The 17,790-nt window shown below is 43.3% G+C and overlaps 1 protein-coding gene across 1 annotated transcript in view; it reads right to left on the bottom strand.

Moving 5' to 3' along the window:
• Window positions 1-17,790, bottom strand: part of LOC136948744 (copine-9-like) — a 248,155-nt gene that overhangs the window by 54,180 nt on the left and 176,185 nt on the right. The window contains exons 14-17 of the mRNA XM_067242751.1: window positions 13,060-13,121; window positions 12,806-12,852; window positions 12,007-12,188; window positions 2,741-2,868 (exon numbers count right to left, since the gene is read on the bottom strand). Coding sequence (XP_067098852.1) covers window positions 2,741-2,868; window positions 12,007-12,188; window positions 12,806-12,852; window positions 13,060-13,121 — 419 coding nt within the window. The remainder of the gene's footprint in view (window positions 1-2,740; window positions 2,869-12,006; window positions 12,189-12,805; window positions 12,853-13,059; window positions 13,122-17,790) is intronic.

Below are 17,790 nucleotides of genomic sequence, written 5' to 3'. Positions count from 1 at the left end.
TCGGATGGCTGAGCGGTTAGGGAGTCGGGCTATTAATCAGAAGGTTGTTTGTTTGATTCCCAGCTGTGCCAAATGACGTTGTGTCCTTGGGCAGGGCTCTTCACCCTACTTGCCTCGGGGAGAATGTCCCTGTACTTACTGTAAGTCGCTCTGGATAAGAGTGTCTGCTAAATGACTAAATTTAAATGTAGTCTTTTGAAGTAGGTTTTAACTTAAGGCCCCCACCCGTCACCCACAGTCTTCTTCAGACAACCGCCTGGTGGTCCCACCGCTCAAGACCGCCCCGTCCCAACACAAGCTCTTCTCCTGTCTGGCCCCCCAGTGGTGGAATCAACTCCCCACCTCCATCAGAGACATTGACTGTCTCTCCACCTTCAAGAAAAGGCTCAAGACGCACTTGTTCCGGGAGTACAACGGTACTTAGGAATGGTTCGCTTGACACAATGTTAGTTTCCTGAAGGATCACAATGACTCTTGCTTAGAGACTTGTTGCTCTTGTGGTTAGTGGTAACTGATTTACATTTTTGTACTCGCTGTGATATATTGTTTTTATTATTGTTGCTTGTTTTTTCCACAGGTACACTTGCACTTATAGCGGTTCATGTTGTTTAATTGTAACTTGTTTAACTACATGCTCTTATGGTTCTTCCCTTTGGCACTTACTTTGGTTGTTCACAATGTGTGCTTCATGTTTTGGCTACTCGCAATGTTTTGTTCTTGTTGTTGTGATCAGTGACCTATGCACTTTGTAAAGCTCTCTCTCGGAAGTCGCTTTGGATAAAAGCGTCTGCTAAATGAATAAATGTAAATGTAATGTAAATGTAAGGCCTCTGAGTCACTTACAGTGGACCTCCACGCTCCGAAGGAAATACCGGAGCCTCTGAGTGGTCGGTTTACATACTAGGTCGATGGTTAAATTCGTATTATAGTAGAGATAAACAACTGATTAGTGAGTATGCATACTTTAAGGTTGGTGCTCTGATCAAGCAGACAATTTTTACCTACGTCATAGTTTCATGTCATTAACTGTTTAGCGCTCAAGGTTACAGGTCACGCACTTGTGCACATTTCTCAAATTGGAGTCAGATATTAACGAGTCAATTATCTCCCTGAACATCTAACAGAATTGTTTTCCAAGCCGGGGACAAAAACAAAGCGTCTCCGGCCTTACAATTACCACCTAAAATTGTTAACCAAGTGCTGTGTTTCAAGTGTGTTCTGCAACAGGACAAGGAGTTAAGTAGCAGGAATATTCTAACCCAGGGCACGTCTGCATGTCAATAGACAATGGTTCTTCCAAGTGATCCTCTGAGCAATACCCATGATGATTAGAATCTGAATGCTGACCTGTCTGCAATCAAGTTCCTTTCTCCTATGGGTGCAGGTTATCACACGATGAACCCTGCAGCTTTCGCTTACACTTTGTGTACAGAGGGAGGATGTAGGGCTGGGTGTCACCCTTCCCCCACCTCTCATATGCTAAAATCTGGAGTTGTTGGACGGAGTCTCTACTTGATGGCTGTGAAAATAGCTAACATTTTCCAGTTGGGACCTTTGAGTCATTGGAGCTTATGTCCGACAAGTGCCCCTGTTTTAGAACTACATTTTGAGCGTTGACAAACTGCTCTATCTAGATAGTTAGCTTGCCATGAGCATTTCTCTCCCATCTGCACTAACAAAATATGGACAGAGGAGGGAACATTTTGCCTTGTTTTCGCTCATTTAATCAGATCGACCTCATCTGTTCCCAGATAGTGGAAACATATCTACGAATGTGTGATCTCACATATACATAAATACAAATTAATCTGGATCATTCAAACAATCCCCTCAGTGAAGGTTGGCTAGCAAGTGAGAGCAGCAGTGACTGACCTTAAGTGACAGGTGGGGGTAGGGTGCACAAAGGGCACATATATTTATGGTATCTTACTTCCAACTATTGTTTTGACAACTCAGTCATTTGGAGCAGATACACATCTAAAAACATGGAGGGCTACAGTAGGCCCAAGGACCAGGATTGAGAGAGGCTGATATAGAGGGAGTATAAGAGAAGCTGACAAAGTTGGATGCAGTTTTCCCTACTTACAACGTGGATAGCCAGTCACATGACCCCAAGACTTAAGACAGGGACGTTGTTACTGACAATGATTGCTTCCAGTAAACTTGTTATATTTGCCATATCCTGCTTCAGGTTATTAATGCAAGCGTAGGGTTGTTTGTGTGACTCGTGCAGTAGAATCACTATATAAAGCCAATTTTGCAGTTACACCCAAAACATTAGAGCTGGGAAAAGCAATATACAACACAGAGTGGAAAGAAGAACACCTTAGCTGACCTATCTGCCAGAGAGCAAAGAGAAAGAAAGGGGAAACAGAAAAAAAAGATAAATTGAGGTAGAGAGTGATTGAGAGGTGGTAGATGGTGGTAGATTAGATAAGTTTTACACAGGTTTGGTTCATACATAGTGTGAAAAATAAATCCAACCAATTCAAAGTTTGAAGTCAGTAAAGTTTGACCAAAGTATTTCAAAGCTGAGCTGACCTAGGGTTGGAACACTGTGAGAGAGTAAGGTGTGTGTGTGTCACATACGCATTTATTTATCTCACATTTCACCATGTGACAATATTTGAGTGTATGAATCTATTCTGCACATTATTTATGACTGTGTATGTTTGTGTGCACACATGGGCATGTTTATGTGTGTGTTCATGCGTGTTGCTGTGTGTGTTAAATCTCGCACCGTGCCACTTGGTTGATAACAGGAGCAAAGTTGGTTGGTCCATACAGCTGAACAGTTCGGAGACTCTGGAAATACGACTCCAGCACGCCCTCGATCCCCACACAGTTAGGGTTCTCTACGTTGAAGTTCTACAGCAAGAAACAGAGAAGCAGACATCATACTTTAGTTATCATCAGCTAAACTTGTACAATCTTTACAGTGTTGGGAAAATCTGACAGATTACCAGCATTTATTTGGCAACCAGAACCAAACACAAAGTGCTACATTCATTTTTGTATACAAAACAATTCTGACAAAATCATACGTGATCAATGTGAAACAGCAGAAAATATGATAGGGAGTGCGGTGAATGGTCAGTGCCATTGATGTCCAATGTCTTTGAATGTCCTGAACATGTCAGACTTGACTCGGTTCTATCAATAGCTGTGCATTCTCCAACATAAAAGCTTGTCTGCCCCAAACTTCAAACTGACAATCTTGATGAAACTGTTCTCCTCCGCTCCTCTTGCTGTTGACTGTTGTCAAGCACTTCAAAAGCATCTTAGACTTTAAAAAGTCACTACGTCTAGCCTTTTTTTGTTGTTGTAATTTTCCTAAATATATACAGCTAGGAATCATACCAGTATACTACAATCAAAAGATTGATTTAAACCTGGGGTACATGAGGGAGAAGAAGAACTTCTGTGTACTGCAAGGACTTTAAAGAGTTGATGTTTAACCATGAGGGTACTGACCTTGGTTCAAAGCTTCTGACTAGCTTTTATTCCGTGCTACATAACTTTATTAGATCTTGACCTAACCAGTTACAGTATTTGGGCCTTTTAACTTACACTTACACTTCAACTGTTTTGAACTTAGCACATGTTGGATGACAGTTAGCAGTTAAGGAGACTTGGTGTCACCTAACTTCTAGGGTTCACCTTGAGAATCGAGATTGTCACCAATGTTGTGCTTGTTTTATATAAATAAATTTAAAACACTTCTTAAACTTTCTAGTCTTCTAAAATAATTATTTCAATTTTCCCCTAAATGAACACAGACTATGTGTTCCCTTCTATGTTTTGTTGTTTTTATCTCCATCTCAACATGATACTTAGCTTAGGTCCTTTATCATCTGTCTGATTTCAGCTTTGGTTCTCACTTTTCATCAAACAGATGAGGGAATGTCCTTATTTTTTCCCCTCTGTTGTTGCTTTGTGACTCACTTTTTCTTCCACCCTTCCTCTGCATTGTCAAAAACAATTCACACAGCTACTTGTGGCGGTCTCTAGCTTGTGTGCTTACACAACGGCTTGCATGTCGTTTTATGACTTATTTAGAAGCTGCCAGGTTTTTTGGGGCCTTCTACTTTGTGTAATATGGTTGGGAGGTCATGCTGGTGGCTGCAGTGTTAAGAGTGCCCTGACCTGTGGTGACAGGGCATTTTCAGTTGCTGCACCCTCTCTCTGGAACACCCTCCCATACCACATTCGACAGGCAAGCACCCTGCCATCAATCAAACAAGCCCTCAAAGCTCACCTTTTCAAGTTCCATTTACCAGTTACCTCCTTCCCTTCCTTCCATTTTATGATTCCTCTGGTTTTTAACTACCTACTTGTCTTTTTGTAACTATTACTATTTTACCTTGTGTACTGACACCATAGGGCATCTATGAGTATTTTAAAAAGTGTAATACAAGTTTAATTTTATTATTAATAATAATAAAACACTGACCTTTCATCCCAGTAATGTATTTGTCTTGCAATGGCTAGTGTCAGAGTAGGCAAAATTACAGTATATTTATAAACTTTATAATAATAATAACAACAAATATAGCTGCAGGCGGCAATGGCGGGTTCCTCCTCAACATTGCAAACTTTTCCAAAATTGACATGACACAGACATGTATTTCATACATGTACACACTATTTCAAGACAATTGGATCAATGGCTGATTTTAAGTTTTTTTTTTTTATTCTTCACAAATGGTCACTGTAGAGAAAAATCCATGCTGCCGACATTATGGGATCTTGAGACTGACTCATGGGACTCATGTTCCCCATAAGCAATAAGGCATGCATACCAACTTTCAGACATCTTGGCCTGATGGGGTCAAAATGCCATCCTTTTGAAAGTGACAACTTTGAAGCGTGTTCTGTAGGGGTGGGGGAAAAAATCGATTCACATTTGAACCCTCATTTCAGTCTGGGGTGGGGGAAAAAATCGATTCACATTTGAACCCTCATTTCAGTCTGCCAGTGATTCAGATCGATTCACAAATGTATGTAAAAAAATCTAATTATGTTTTTTTAAATTATATTTGTTTTTTTGTGTGTGCTTATTTCCAAAAAATCTCACGTTTCATTGGTACAACAAATTATTTAATCATGCCGCTTCCTATCACCACCGAACAGAGACACAGAGCAACAATTACTTTATGAAAGTGAGGAGACACATTACACAGGTTTAGAAGTAGCCCAAAAACCTGCCACCCGCTAACAATACATTTTCACCCACAGCACTGTTTTCAAAGTTCCCCGATTTGGCAAGATAACTGCGGATATTGCAATTCTTCCTGAGTTGATCTCATTCTAGAATCTCAGTCAATGCACAATTGACAAGAGTCATGAGGACAACTGGGGTAGGACAGAGCTTGTGTTCAGCTGCCTGTGAATGTACCTGGTGAAAGTACAGCATTCTCTAAATTCAAGCCCACGATTAGACTCTCTGGTGCCATTAAACCACACAACATGCACAATCAGGGTGACCAACAGGATTATCTTAACTAACAAATAATAACATTACACACATTTAACTAAACAAACACAACAACTGAAATCCCCCGCACCGGTTTTCTAACCAAACAATTTTCCACATTTTTTTTCCTTTTTTGGCATGCCGCTACAATATGATTATCTAGCTGACAATTAATATGTAAAGATAACATCCAAGATAGCAATCTCGCCAAATCTGACTGCAGTTTTGTACACCATATGTACTATGTTATGGTTGTTTGAGTTAAAGAACTTGCTAAATGAATTAAATGTCTGTTAAATGTCAAATCCAACAATAAATGTATAAAAGAGTGTTCCAATCAAATCATATTTTCTTTTTTTTACCTAGAGGTTTAAAAGGCTACCTCTGTCTAAACTGACATGCACCAACTCAGAGCACTGAGTTTCAACATCAATTTACACATTTTGTCTCTATTATTTACTCTAGTCTTAATGCATGACTATGTTTAACTTATGTCTGCACCTCTCTGTCACCAACTGTCTCTGGAGTGAGAGGTGGGGGCTTGGTCAGGGCAGCCTTTCCAGAAGGCTTGGGATGTGTGTGCGTCGCCCCAAGCTCGCATGTGTGTCAGGGGCCTGCATGTATCAGTGAGAATTTGGCAGTCATATGAAGGGGCCCTAGCAATTAGTCAAGAATACATATTTCAAATATTCACAATAAATCTACTGTTCATCTTACGTTCAACTATTTCTCAGATTTGCGTGCTAAACATTGTCAAGAGTATTCATATGAACTTGTTATTTAATTGGAGTATCGGTTTATGACTGGAGGATGTGTAAAGCAATATTTTAGCTTATGGTATTCACCACTTCTCTGTTACCAACTGTCTCTGGGGGGGACATCCCTCACCAAATTTCTCTGGTCAGGCCCATGCTTTCTAGTCTAATGCTTAGTTTCATTGTGCCAAAGAAGATAAAATGACCAATCTGTGTTTGGTTGGTTAAACTTTATAGTTCTGAAGAAGAAGACCTTCTGTTTCTTTTAACAGTAGCATTAGCTGTGGCCAAATTAGCCACAGAATGGCTACTAGGCCAGAATGGCTACTAGGCCACCAGCCTTTGCTTCAAGCCAAGGAGTGAGAGTGGGGGCTTTATATCCAACAAATTACACCCCTAAACTCTTAAAACAGATCTATTGGCCTACTACAATTGTAAATATCCTATGGCTTCTTTTTCAATTGGGCCTTGATACAATGCCATCTAATATTTTTTCTGCCCATTCTGCAAAATTTTGGGGGACTTTCCTCACCAGGACATTTTGCCCAGTTCCTCTAGTCTGCAACATGTGTTTTCAAACACCAGTTACAATCAACCATTGGTTATAGCCCTTCACCATTGCATGGTGCCATTCATTCTTCACAGATCACACCCATCAAGTCAAAGTGAATAGTAACTGGTCCAACTCCATGTCCAAGCCCACGGTATCTGTGGAGGAATACAATCCTCACAGTCATCAAATTATGAACAAACAACAAGAAAAATTGTATGTGGACAAAGCCGCCCTCCTAATTCACTCTTATTTCTATAGCTATTGTGGTCTCAAACTAGCATAACTACATGTGTCCTACACATCCCAATTTTTCGGTCAATTGGAGTCATGGTTCATACAAAGATATTTGTTTTTTAGTTTTTCAAAATGTTCACAGTACATGGCAGACTGTATGGGTCACCAACGGCTATTCTGTTTCCCATGAGAAATAAGGCATATTTCCCTTTAATTCAATAATTTTGGAGATATGAAGTTGCCTTTGCAAATGGTAACATGTTGTAGTGTTTACCTCGTGTGGGGAACAGATCAAGTCCCTAGGTCAATGTGGCACTTATTTATGGACACATGAAATATGTGCCACAGGTGCAAATTCACCATTATGTTAATAAGTTGGCCATTTTGTAATATATTCCTTATTGCTTCACACCCTATAGAATGACATATGTCCTACAAATCAGGTTCGTATTTCAAGTCAATCGGAGCTACGGTTCATGAGGAGAAGATTTGTGTAGTTTTGGACAAATCTTTATTGTACCGAAGAAATCCAATATGGCAGCCGTTATAGGTTCTTGAGTCCTCATGTTCCTCATGAGCAGTAAGGCATATGTACTCAATTTTGGGACTCATGGCCTGCAAATGACAAATTGACATATTGGGGCGTGGGCCTGTAGCGCTACCTATTATCTCACGTGGACCATGTTTGGTATGGTAGTTACTAACGCTATGCAGTTTCAACATGCCAAATGTCTCAACTTTTTACATTACTGGTCCCTGACTCCCATTGCACCAACATAATAATAATACCACCAATAACAATAGGTTTTCTCCTACTGGAGGAACCCTAATAACACATTAACCCGTTAAGGACTAGTGTCGCACATGTGATCATTCGAATGCGGGTTTCACAGCATAACGTCGCATATGCGATTTCGAACATTCTCACTGAATATTTTCCGATGGCCAAAAACTATGCCACAAACGCTTTAGTATGGCTTCAAAATCAGGGTATCCGTGGGGTCTTAAAATGTATTTGTCACGGCCACAGCCGTGCCCCCCCCGGTTTCAGTTTTTTGTCCTGCCCTAGTGTTTCCCTGTCATTGTCTTCACCTGTCTCGTTAGCGTCATTGTGTCGTTTGGTTCTTTGTATTTAGGTTTCTGTTTTGTGTCCAGTCTTTGTCTTGTCCTTACCATACCTGTCCATGTGAGTACCCTGTCTGTTTCCGTTTTTTAGAAATAAAACCCTTGTTTCGACCATGCCTCGCATCTCTCGTGCGTTTGGGTCCTACCCCACCTCACACCCTGACAGAAGGACAAGACCAAGAAAGGACCCAGCAGAGAGTTCACCCAACCCTTTCCTAGGGACCCGCCTGGCCTTTGGTGGACCCCAAAGCCTGCAGTGGAGGGCCCACCCCAAGTCCTGGTTCCTACCCCGGCTCCAGCCCCAGCCTGAACCCCGACTCCAGCCTCGGTCCTGCCCTGGGCCCCTGCCTCGATCCTGCCCTGTGCCCCTGCCTCATCCTGAGGTTGTGCTGCCCTGCGCCCAGACGAACATGGTTGCGCCGCCCAGCACCCAGACCACCGAGGCTGTTCCTGCCGGGGAGTCTCGGCCGCCTGCCGCCGGTACCCAGCCCCGTTCCTGCCCTGTACTCCAGCCTCGGTCCTGCCCTGGGCCCCTGCCTCGATCCTGCCTTGTGCCCCTGCCTCATTCTGAGGTTGTGCCGCCCTGCGCCCGGACGAACAAGGTTGCGCCGCCCAGCACCCAGACCACCGAGGCTGTTCCTCGTTCTTGCCCTGTGCCCCCGCCTCGTTCCTGCCCTGTGCCCCAGCCTCGTTCCTGCCCTGTGCCCCAGCCTCGGTCCTGCCCTGTGCCCCAGCCTCGGTCCTGCCCTGTACCCCAGCCTCGTTCTTGCCCTGTGCCCCAGCCTCGTTCCTGCCCTGTGCCCCGGCCACCGCCTCCTCCGCGAGAGGACGTCTGGCCACCTTCTCCGCCCGAGGACTGCTGGCTGCAGCCTCCTCCGCCCGAGGACTCCTGGCCGCAGCCTGCCACCGCGTCCGCGCTCCCAGGCGCCCCCTCGTCCGCGCTCCTGTCCCCTGTGCCTGTCCCCTGTGCCCGTCCCCTGTGCCCGTCCTGCCCCCGGGTGGTTCCCTGGACCTGCTCCGGCCTCCGGGCCGCCGGCCTTCTGCCCTGTCTCCGGGTCGACCACCGGACCTGCCCCGACCCTCTGCCCAGCCTCCAGGCCGGCCCCCGGATTGAGTTTATACAATGGCTGAAGCCTGTCACTGAAAACAACCGTGAGGCTTACTGTACATATTGTAAAAAGAAGATTAGCGTAGCCTCGATGGCAGTGGCGGTCCTAGCACATTTGGGTCCCTGGGCAAGGGGTAAGGTTTACACTTTACTTTAGGTCTTCAAAAAGTCTTAAAAAGGTATTGAAATTTACTTCAGGATTCCTGCATATACCCTGAAAATGTACTAACAAGAAGGCTAACAAGTAACACTAGCATGGTAGTAGCATGTAGCAGTATTATGTTAGCTAACTTAGCCCAGACGCTAACTAAAGATAGCTAGCTACCGTTTCGGAAAAATAACTTATGCTTTGGAGAGGAATTAGTTAATTCTCGGGCAATAGAAAACATACATTACGCACTTACTTACTTTCGTTTTCGAAGTGTGTTACACAACCGTATGCTGTAAGATCGCCTATACTCATGCATTGCTTGGTATCATTGTTCCTGTATCAAGTGCGGCATATATTCCAGTAAGATTTATACTCAGATTTACAAACACAAGGCTCCCATTCTGGTGGGGTGCGGTTTATAGAAAATGCGTCTTCCTGAAAGCATGTGCAAAGCGCGAAAACTTTGTCGCACTGAAATGTGGAGTTAGACCGTAGAATGGACCAGAGACAGACGGGGTTCACAGACACACTGCTTCTCTTGCAGCGCGGAGCCGTACCGAGCATCGCCCTCCCGGCCGTTCATCCTCCGGTCGCACCTGGACCATCCACCGCCGCCAGCAGTTCATCACTCAGTTCTGTGTGCTTGTTATAATTATACTAGATAACTTTTCCAGAGGTATCTCTGCTATGAGTTAGTGCAAACCGCTAACTTGATATTAGGCTACTCGGTGTGGAATGATGGTATTTTGGTGAAATGGTAGCTAATGTTCTAGAAGTAGTTGGAGAGCTCACTGTCTGCTGTCTCTGGTGTCCATTTTTACTCCTGTGTTACAACTCAGGGGAACAAGCTTCCTTTATATGCATCTGTATGTTTCACTCATTGAAAAATAAGTTCAAATTCTATACTGTTTTGTTCAGCTTGACGTAGCATCCATTATCTGTGTCGTAGGTACTTGAGAGAGGCGGCGCCTTCCAGTGAGGGGGCAGAGCTTCAGCTCCTTCAGGCGACACACCCACCCAGTCTCAAGCAGAGAAGACTGCTGATTTTCTCACGATTTCAAAGCCTAATTTAACATACTTGTCGGTGTTTGTTTTTTTTTCGAATTTGGATGGGTAGTTAACAACACATTCTTCTGTGGTGGGGTGAACTTAAAAGTTGTTTTCAATTCCACTTTACAGGATCTTTAAGCACTTGTTTTTTATAGTTGTATGGGCACCGTCCATTAGCCTGGCTCTGCCCTCCTACGTACTTCCGCTCAATTTTGATTTTGCTTCTGTACTAGGTCTGGGATTTTGGTGTATTAGTCGGTTTTCAGAAACAACATTTTTGTAGGTCCAATCAGCGAACAGAGGGAGTGGCTGAGAACGATGACGTTGATGTTGTTCGCTAGTTTGAGTTGTAGTTCAGTAATGGCGGTGGAGTCGCTGCCGAATATCCAAAAGTTAAAGGCCGGAGCAAGAACAATCTTTGTTGAAGTTTTGTTGGTGGCCATGATGTTGTGGCCCTCCTCCCCACGGGGTTCGGGAAAAGTTTGATTTTCCAGCTATGGCAGCTATCTCCGTTACAGTAGTGGTGAAGGAGTTGGCTAAGGCGAACGCTAGTGATTGGTTATGGCAGATCAGAGTGGCTCTGGGCAGATCCTTCAAGGAAGTTAACACTTGTCAATGGAGCGATCCCAGACCCTCTGTACAAATGAAATGTACGAGGGTCTGGTTAGGACCAAGCTAACCGTCCATGTCCAGTTTAAAGACTGCAGTCCATATCCAGTTATGTGAGCACGGTTCATGTCTAGTTATATGAGTGTAGTCCATGTCTAGTTATGTAAGTGCAGTCCACTTTTAGTTAAATGAGCGCAGGCCATGTCTAGTTATTTGAGCGCAGGTTTAGTTTAGGTTTAGTTTGAGCGGAGGCCATGTTTAGTTGGCAGGACCTTCAGCTCTCCATATCAGAGCTTCAAAATAGAACTGGGCTCAATTTCAGCAGCCCGTGAGGTCTTGCGTCTGACAGATGGGTTTATTTCAGATTCTGGCAATGATTTTGGAAGATTATTGCCTTATCTGTCAGATTGTGTACAGATAAACAAGTTCTGGATAGCCAATAACCTTCAATAATATTTGTTGACAAAGTTGACCCCCAAAAACACATGTCTGGGGGGGAATACATATACTAGAAAAAATTACATTGACATCAACTTGCTTGTTACTTTTGGAATGGAAGTACATTCCTCCTCCATCTCTTTCTGTCAGTTTTGCTCTCCACCCCCTCTCCTGGCTCCTCACCACTTTGTCATCCTCCTTAGCCCCCCCCACACCTTTTTTCTCACCCTCTCTTCCTCTCACCCTTCCCCATCTACCTCTCTTTTTCTCTCTCTCTCTCTGAATCACTGTCTTTCTTTCTGAATCTCTTTCTCCTGCCTCTATATTGCTTTGTCTCCCCTCCCTTTCCATCTCTCTCTGACCCTTCCCATCCCCCCCTCTCCTCAACTCCCTCACCATCTCTTCTCTCTCCCCTCCATTTCGATCTACCTGTCTCCTTTCCCCATCTCATTCCATTACTACCAATCCACCTACCTATCCACATCCCTCCCTTCCTCCCTCCTTTACCAGTGGGAATGCGTGAGAGATCTTGCCATCCGGGGGCAGCTTGGCTCCAAATCCGTAGGCAGGGAACATCTTGTCACTGTCGTAGTCCTGGATGATCTCCCCGACAGCCTTCAGGGCCATGGCGTAGGCGTTCATCTGGTACGGGCTCATATAGTGGAGGGAAGTGGGCTGGGAAGGGTTACCTGCGAAATAGTTATTTCCCCGGAGCAATGGAAGGGAACAGGGGATATATAAGAAGTTAATTTTACTCCATGGACTGTGTAGGGTTCCCGTTCTCTAGAGGGGTGGATGACATAGTGGATCTGTCAGTCCAGCAGACACCAGGGAGTACTAATGCGTGAGTTCAATTACAATTTGGTCACTGGAAATCAGGCGACTTAGATAATGTACTTAATAAAATGCTTAAGAACAGGGTACGAATTACGGGGGGTTTGAACCCTCTAATTAAGACTTGGACCCCCCCAAAAGAGGTAAAAACAACAGGTCGGGGGGGTCAATACACGCCCTGGAGAAAAAGTTGACCCCCTGATCGTCATTGTATAATTCGCACTCTGCTTAGGAATATCAATTAAACCCAACCACATTTTACACACTTGTCATGTTAAACATGAGTATTCTCACAATCACATAATTATGAGGGGGTGCTGGGGAATATCAATTAGGCAAAAAAAGATTTGTCAAAAAAAAATCCTAAACTTTAATAACAATAAAAAGTGAAATAGCAAAATGATATAAAATACATTTTTCTAGATGACATTTTAGGGGACCAAGAGTCATGGGTCATTTTGAACATACTTACCATTAGAGGCAGTGAAGTCTATCGCCACTGTGAAGTTGAGCTGTGTCCTAGTAGAAACAACAACAAATATATGTTTTTTACAACTTTTAAAATGAATAAGATATATTATGAGGACAAAGCAACTGAAGCCACTCATGATTAGCGGAGCAATATTTCCATTGGCTTATCAATGCTATAAAAAAGGTGTCAACATCGAAGAGGCCTTGACATTAATATATTGTATGTGGACGGGGGTTGGGGGTTGTAGGGCTCACCCTCCCCGGATGAAGTCCACAAACGTGTATTCCGAGTCCACTTTGAACGACAGGAGAGTCACCTTTAAAGAAAAGATAGAGAGAGAGAAGAGAAAGAGGGAAAATGAGAGCATGTGTAACAGATAAAACTAGAGAGGGTACAATTTCTGGGGAAATTGTAGGGTGTGCTTGCTTGCGTCTGTTGCAGGTGGTTCCGTTTATTAACTGTAATTTTTACAATTGATATTTCTGTATATTTTATATAAAAATGCGTACTTATTATTTATGAAGCTTGCATAGATTTAAAAGCGGAGTCAGGAGTCAGGTGGCTGAGCGGTGAGGGAATCGGGCTAGTAATCCGAAGGTTGCCAGTTCGATTCCCGGTCATGCAAACTGACGTTGTGTCCTTGGGCAAGGCACTTCACCCTACTTGCCTTGGGGGAATTACTTACTGTAAGTCGCTCTGGATAAGAGCGTCTGCTAAATGACTAAATGTAAATGTAAAAGCATACATTTGTTGCTGCTCATTTACAATTCAAAATACAAAAAGTAAAGTGTAGAATGAAACGGTTGTCTTCTCATTTCCCCTTCAAGAGGGAATAGAGATAGCTAAGCTATAGCATCCTCAGTTGAAAAGTTGGATCAAATGAAGATATTGGGCAATCCGGTGTAAATTGTCCTAACCTCTATGACTTAAAAGTCACCTTAAGTTTTTCCCTTGTAGTGATATTTTCAAGCATTTAGCCTACTCATATTGCATTCATTCATTAAGAACCCCATTTGAAACAAGCTGAACTAACAACGTTGTCACCGGCAGTATTTCAGATGGAATTGCGATTCAAACAGTACAGTACCATCTGCTAACTGAAAATATGCCCCCAAAAACTTAAATAAGCTTGACATTTATTTAGGGGGGAAATGGCTAATTGAAAAGAAGTTTGCTGGAAGCGATCATTGTCAGTAACAATGCCAAATGCCATTTGGTCTCAGTCTAGTAGCCTGGCTCTGCCCTCCTACGTACTTCCGCTCAATTTGGATTTTGCTTCTGTACTAGGTCTGGGATTTTAGTGCATCAGTCGGTTTTCAGAAACAATTTTTTTGCAGGTCCAATCAGCGAACAGGGAGTGGCTGAGAACGATGATGTTGATGTTGTGCACTAGTTTGAGTTGTAGTTCAGTAATGGCGGCGGAGAAAGATGCGAGCGAAGCTATTAAAGAATATATTGTGCTTATTAAAGTTATGCATTGTGCTTATTAAAGTTATGAACTTAGAAGTGTGCTCAGGCTTAAACATTGGGTCTCACACTGAGTGTGGGAAGCAGGCTGTTCTTTGTGTCTCTATCTCTTCATTTTCAGAAACAACCTTGAAACTGGGTGGAGATGGCACCCGAGCAGGTGGGACGCGTAGGCAAGAACAACTCCCTGATGCACGAGAGAACAAGCTCAACCCTTTTTTGATACTTGTGTTTTCAATTGCATTGTATATGATATGCTGGGGGAGGGAAAGATAGCCAGTTGGACTTCGTGAACCAGCCCAAACTCTGTTGCGGGTAGGGAAACGTAGACAACCCCAGAGCTCTGTACTTGTTGATTTCCAACTGCTGCATTAAAGCTGATATTATGGGACCAGACCACTCTTTCTAGAACACAGATTTGTGTCATTGAATACTATCATTACATATTGGAATAGACACAGATATATGAATCCTTCACTATTCTGTGGTTGTGGCAACGCTGCCAAATATCCATAATTTAAAGCCGGAGCAAGAACAATCCTTGCTGAGTTTTGTTGGTGGTCATGGTGTTGTGGCCCTCCTCCCAAAGGGGTTCGGGAAAAGTTTGATTTCCAGCTACGGCAGCTAGTTCCATGGTGAAGGAGTTGGCTAAGGCGAACGCTAGCGATTGGTTATGGCAGATCAGAGTGGCTCTGGGCAGATCCAATAGTTTTAAACTTCAACAGAGTACCCGCCTTCAAGGAAGTTAACGCTTGTCAATGGAGCGATCCCAGACCCTCTGTACAAATGAAATGTACGAGGGTCTGGTTAGGACCAGGCTACCTAAACCATGCAACGGAACGAAAATCAAATAGAAGCAACACAATCGAGACCAAGACGAACCTTGTCTATGTAGTCCAAATATTGAGGGATCCTTAGAAATAATAAGCGAATAATAGCGAAAATAATAATAAAATATAGCTGCAAGCAGCGATGCGGGCTCCTCCGTAAAATATAAAAATGTACATTGTAGAAGATCGAGAGTTTGACAACAAGAGAGCAAAACTACTTCATGTTTGGCCAACAACAATAGGCTGAATGGGGATGTGAACTCATGACCATAAGGTTACAAGTCAGTATCTCTATCCTCTCTGCTACACACCAACTATTGAGATCTTATAGAAAGGGCAGAGTATTAGCTTTGGGACAAAGGTTAAGAAACGGTTGACATTTCAAGGTGAAATTTAATGAAATTGCACATGCTACTTCAGAATGTCATCATCTTGAAGCCAATAAGGTTTGAAAAACCATCAGTCAAAATGTTATTTGATTTATTGACACAAAGATATTGAGGCAATGTGGACATTTACATAAATACACCCCTTTCAGACATTTTGTATTGCATTTCTTATTCCATTTCACCTTTATATAAAGACACATCTGCCCGCACACTATCCCCACTCTCTGGTCCTATTAAACTACACAACATGCACAATCAGGGTGTCCAACAAGATTATATTAACTAACAAACCATAACATTAACATATAACTGAACGAACACAACAAGCAGTTTGCAGACATACAACACAGATGAGACTCAGGAAAGTGAATTATAGATAATGGTAGTGGCAGGGTGTTGCACTTTTCTGCTTCTCTTTTTTGTCACTCCTATGAAACATTTCTGGAGCGCCACTGCTTTTGCCTGTTAGTGCTTGCAATGCTGGGAAGAAAACTATATGACAACAATAGTGTTTAATGTAACTGGCCTTTCCAACAGTACAACTGGCCCCAGCTTGGCCCCCATGGTCTAGAACATCCCCTAGTTGCAAATCAAGACCTTTTCATAAGGCCCAGTGGCGGACTTATGCTGTCTGAGGCAGTTAAATGTCAGCACTCATGGAATGCCTCTTGTCCGATAAAAGTAAACCTACTTTGTTGTATGTGGACAAAGCCGCCCTCTTAAGTGCATTCCCTCTTATTTCCATTGCTATTGTAGTCTCAAACTAGCATAACTACATATATGTGGCCTACACACAAAATTATGACAGGCCCAAAGACTGGCTGGCTAGATGTGAACCTGAGACCTTACTTTGTAGGACACCAAAAGCTCATGAATCCCATGGAAACAAAAGTAAATGTGTGAGATGTACTGTGGAGCACAAATCATCCAAGAAGCAGTACTTCTCTTGGGTGTTTTTTCAGAAGAATAATCATTGGATTCACGTCAAAAGTCTATCACTTGAACTGCTTTCATCACTTAAGACACTTAAAAGTCAGCAGCTTGGCATGCTAGGACATGGAAAGTCTTTTTGATGAAAGACTTTCATCAAAGTAGAAAATGTTGGTTTGTCCTTTTTCATCAATCTCCTCAAAAAAGCAGTCTGCAGAGCTACTGTGTCTGTGGGGTGACTGTCTGTCTCTGGAGGGTTGGCAGGCAGGGCCTGCAGGCAAGGCAGGCCAGCTGGATGAAGGTGTCCTGGGGTCAGGGCTGAAGAGAAGCTGTCCAGCTAGAGAGGGGTAGTCCAGCATGGGGTCTGTGTTGCTCTCAGCATCCTCTGTTGTTGCTCTCAGCATCCTCTGTTGTACTCTGTTGAGCAGGCCTCTGCATGACCCTCCAGACCTGTAAAGTGACTAATGAAGTCCATGTCAGTTGTGAAAATTAAGCTTTTCAGAATCAGAATCAGAAAGGGATTTATTCGCCATGAAAGTTTGCACAGACAAGGAATTTGCTTTGGCAGGAAGGTGCATACAATAAACATATACCTAAAATTTAAATATGTGGACTAACTATACTAAGGGTACATAAACTAGCAGTACTAAGTGGGATAAATATAAGTTGCCGTAAATTACAATATAAAAATACAAATATTACAAAAAATACAAATGTACAAGTTCCATGTTGTGGTGCAGTGCAAAAGCAGAGTGTTTTAAGCAATAAGTCATTTGAGTCAGTGTGGTCCCTTGGCCTTGTTGAAGAGGCCAACAGCGGAAGGGAAGAAACTGTTTTTGTGGCGTGAGGTATTGGTCCTGATAGACCGCAGCCTTCTGCCGGAGGGGAGTGACTGAAACAGGGAGTGTCCAGGGTGGGAGGAGTCGGCCACAATCTTCCTCGCTCGCCTCAGGGTCCTCGAGGTGTGCAGGTCCTCGAGGGTAGGCAGATTGATACAGACATCTACACTTGATACAGACTTCAGTTTTGACTGTGAAATGCAGTGGCAATACTTGAACTTGAATCCAAATGTGTTGACCTAATGGAGACCCATGCAAAGTCACTCAAAACACAGGTTCAATTCCAGGCTCTGGCAAGAGTATTTAGCTCTAAACTGGTCAATATACACATCTGACCAAAGACCAGCTCGACCTTTGCCTGTAAACAGTGATTCTGAGTGTCAGAGACCTTTAAATAGTCTGACTGAGTGAAACGGGCCAAACTAGCCTGGCTATGACGAATAAAACAGGCTTGCTTTGAAAAATCCTAGATACTGGCTATCTTCAGCAAGCCTGTGTCTACAAATAGCAGTCCTCCCTGACGTTTTTGG

This window comes from Osmerus mordax, chromosome 1, assembly GCF_038355195.1.
Source record: "Osmerus mordax isolate fOsmMor3 chromosome 1, fOsmMor3.pri, whole genome shotgun sequence".
NCBI lineage: Eukaryota > Metazoa > Chordata > Actinopteri > Osmeriformes > Osmeridae > Osmerus > Osmerus mordax.
This window is presented reverse-complemented; position numbering and strand designations above follow the sequence as displayed.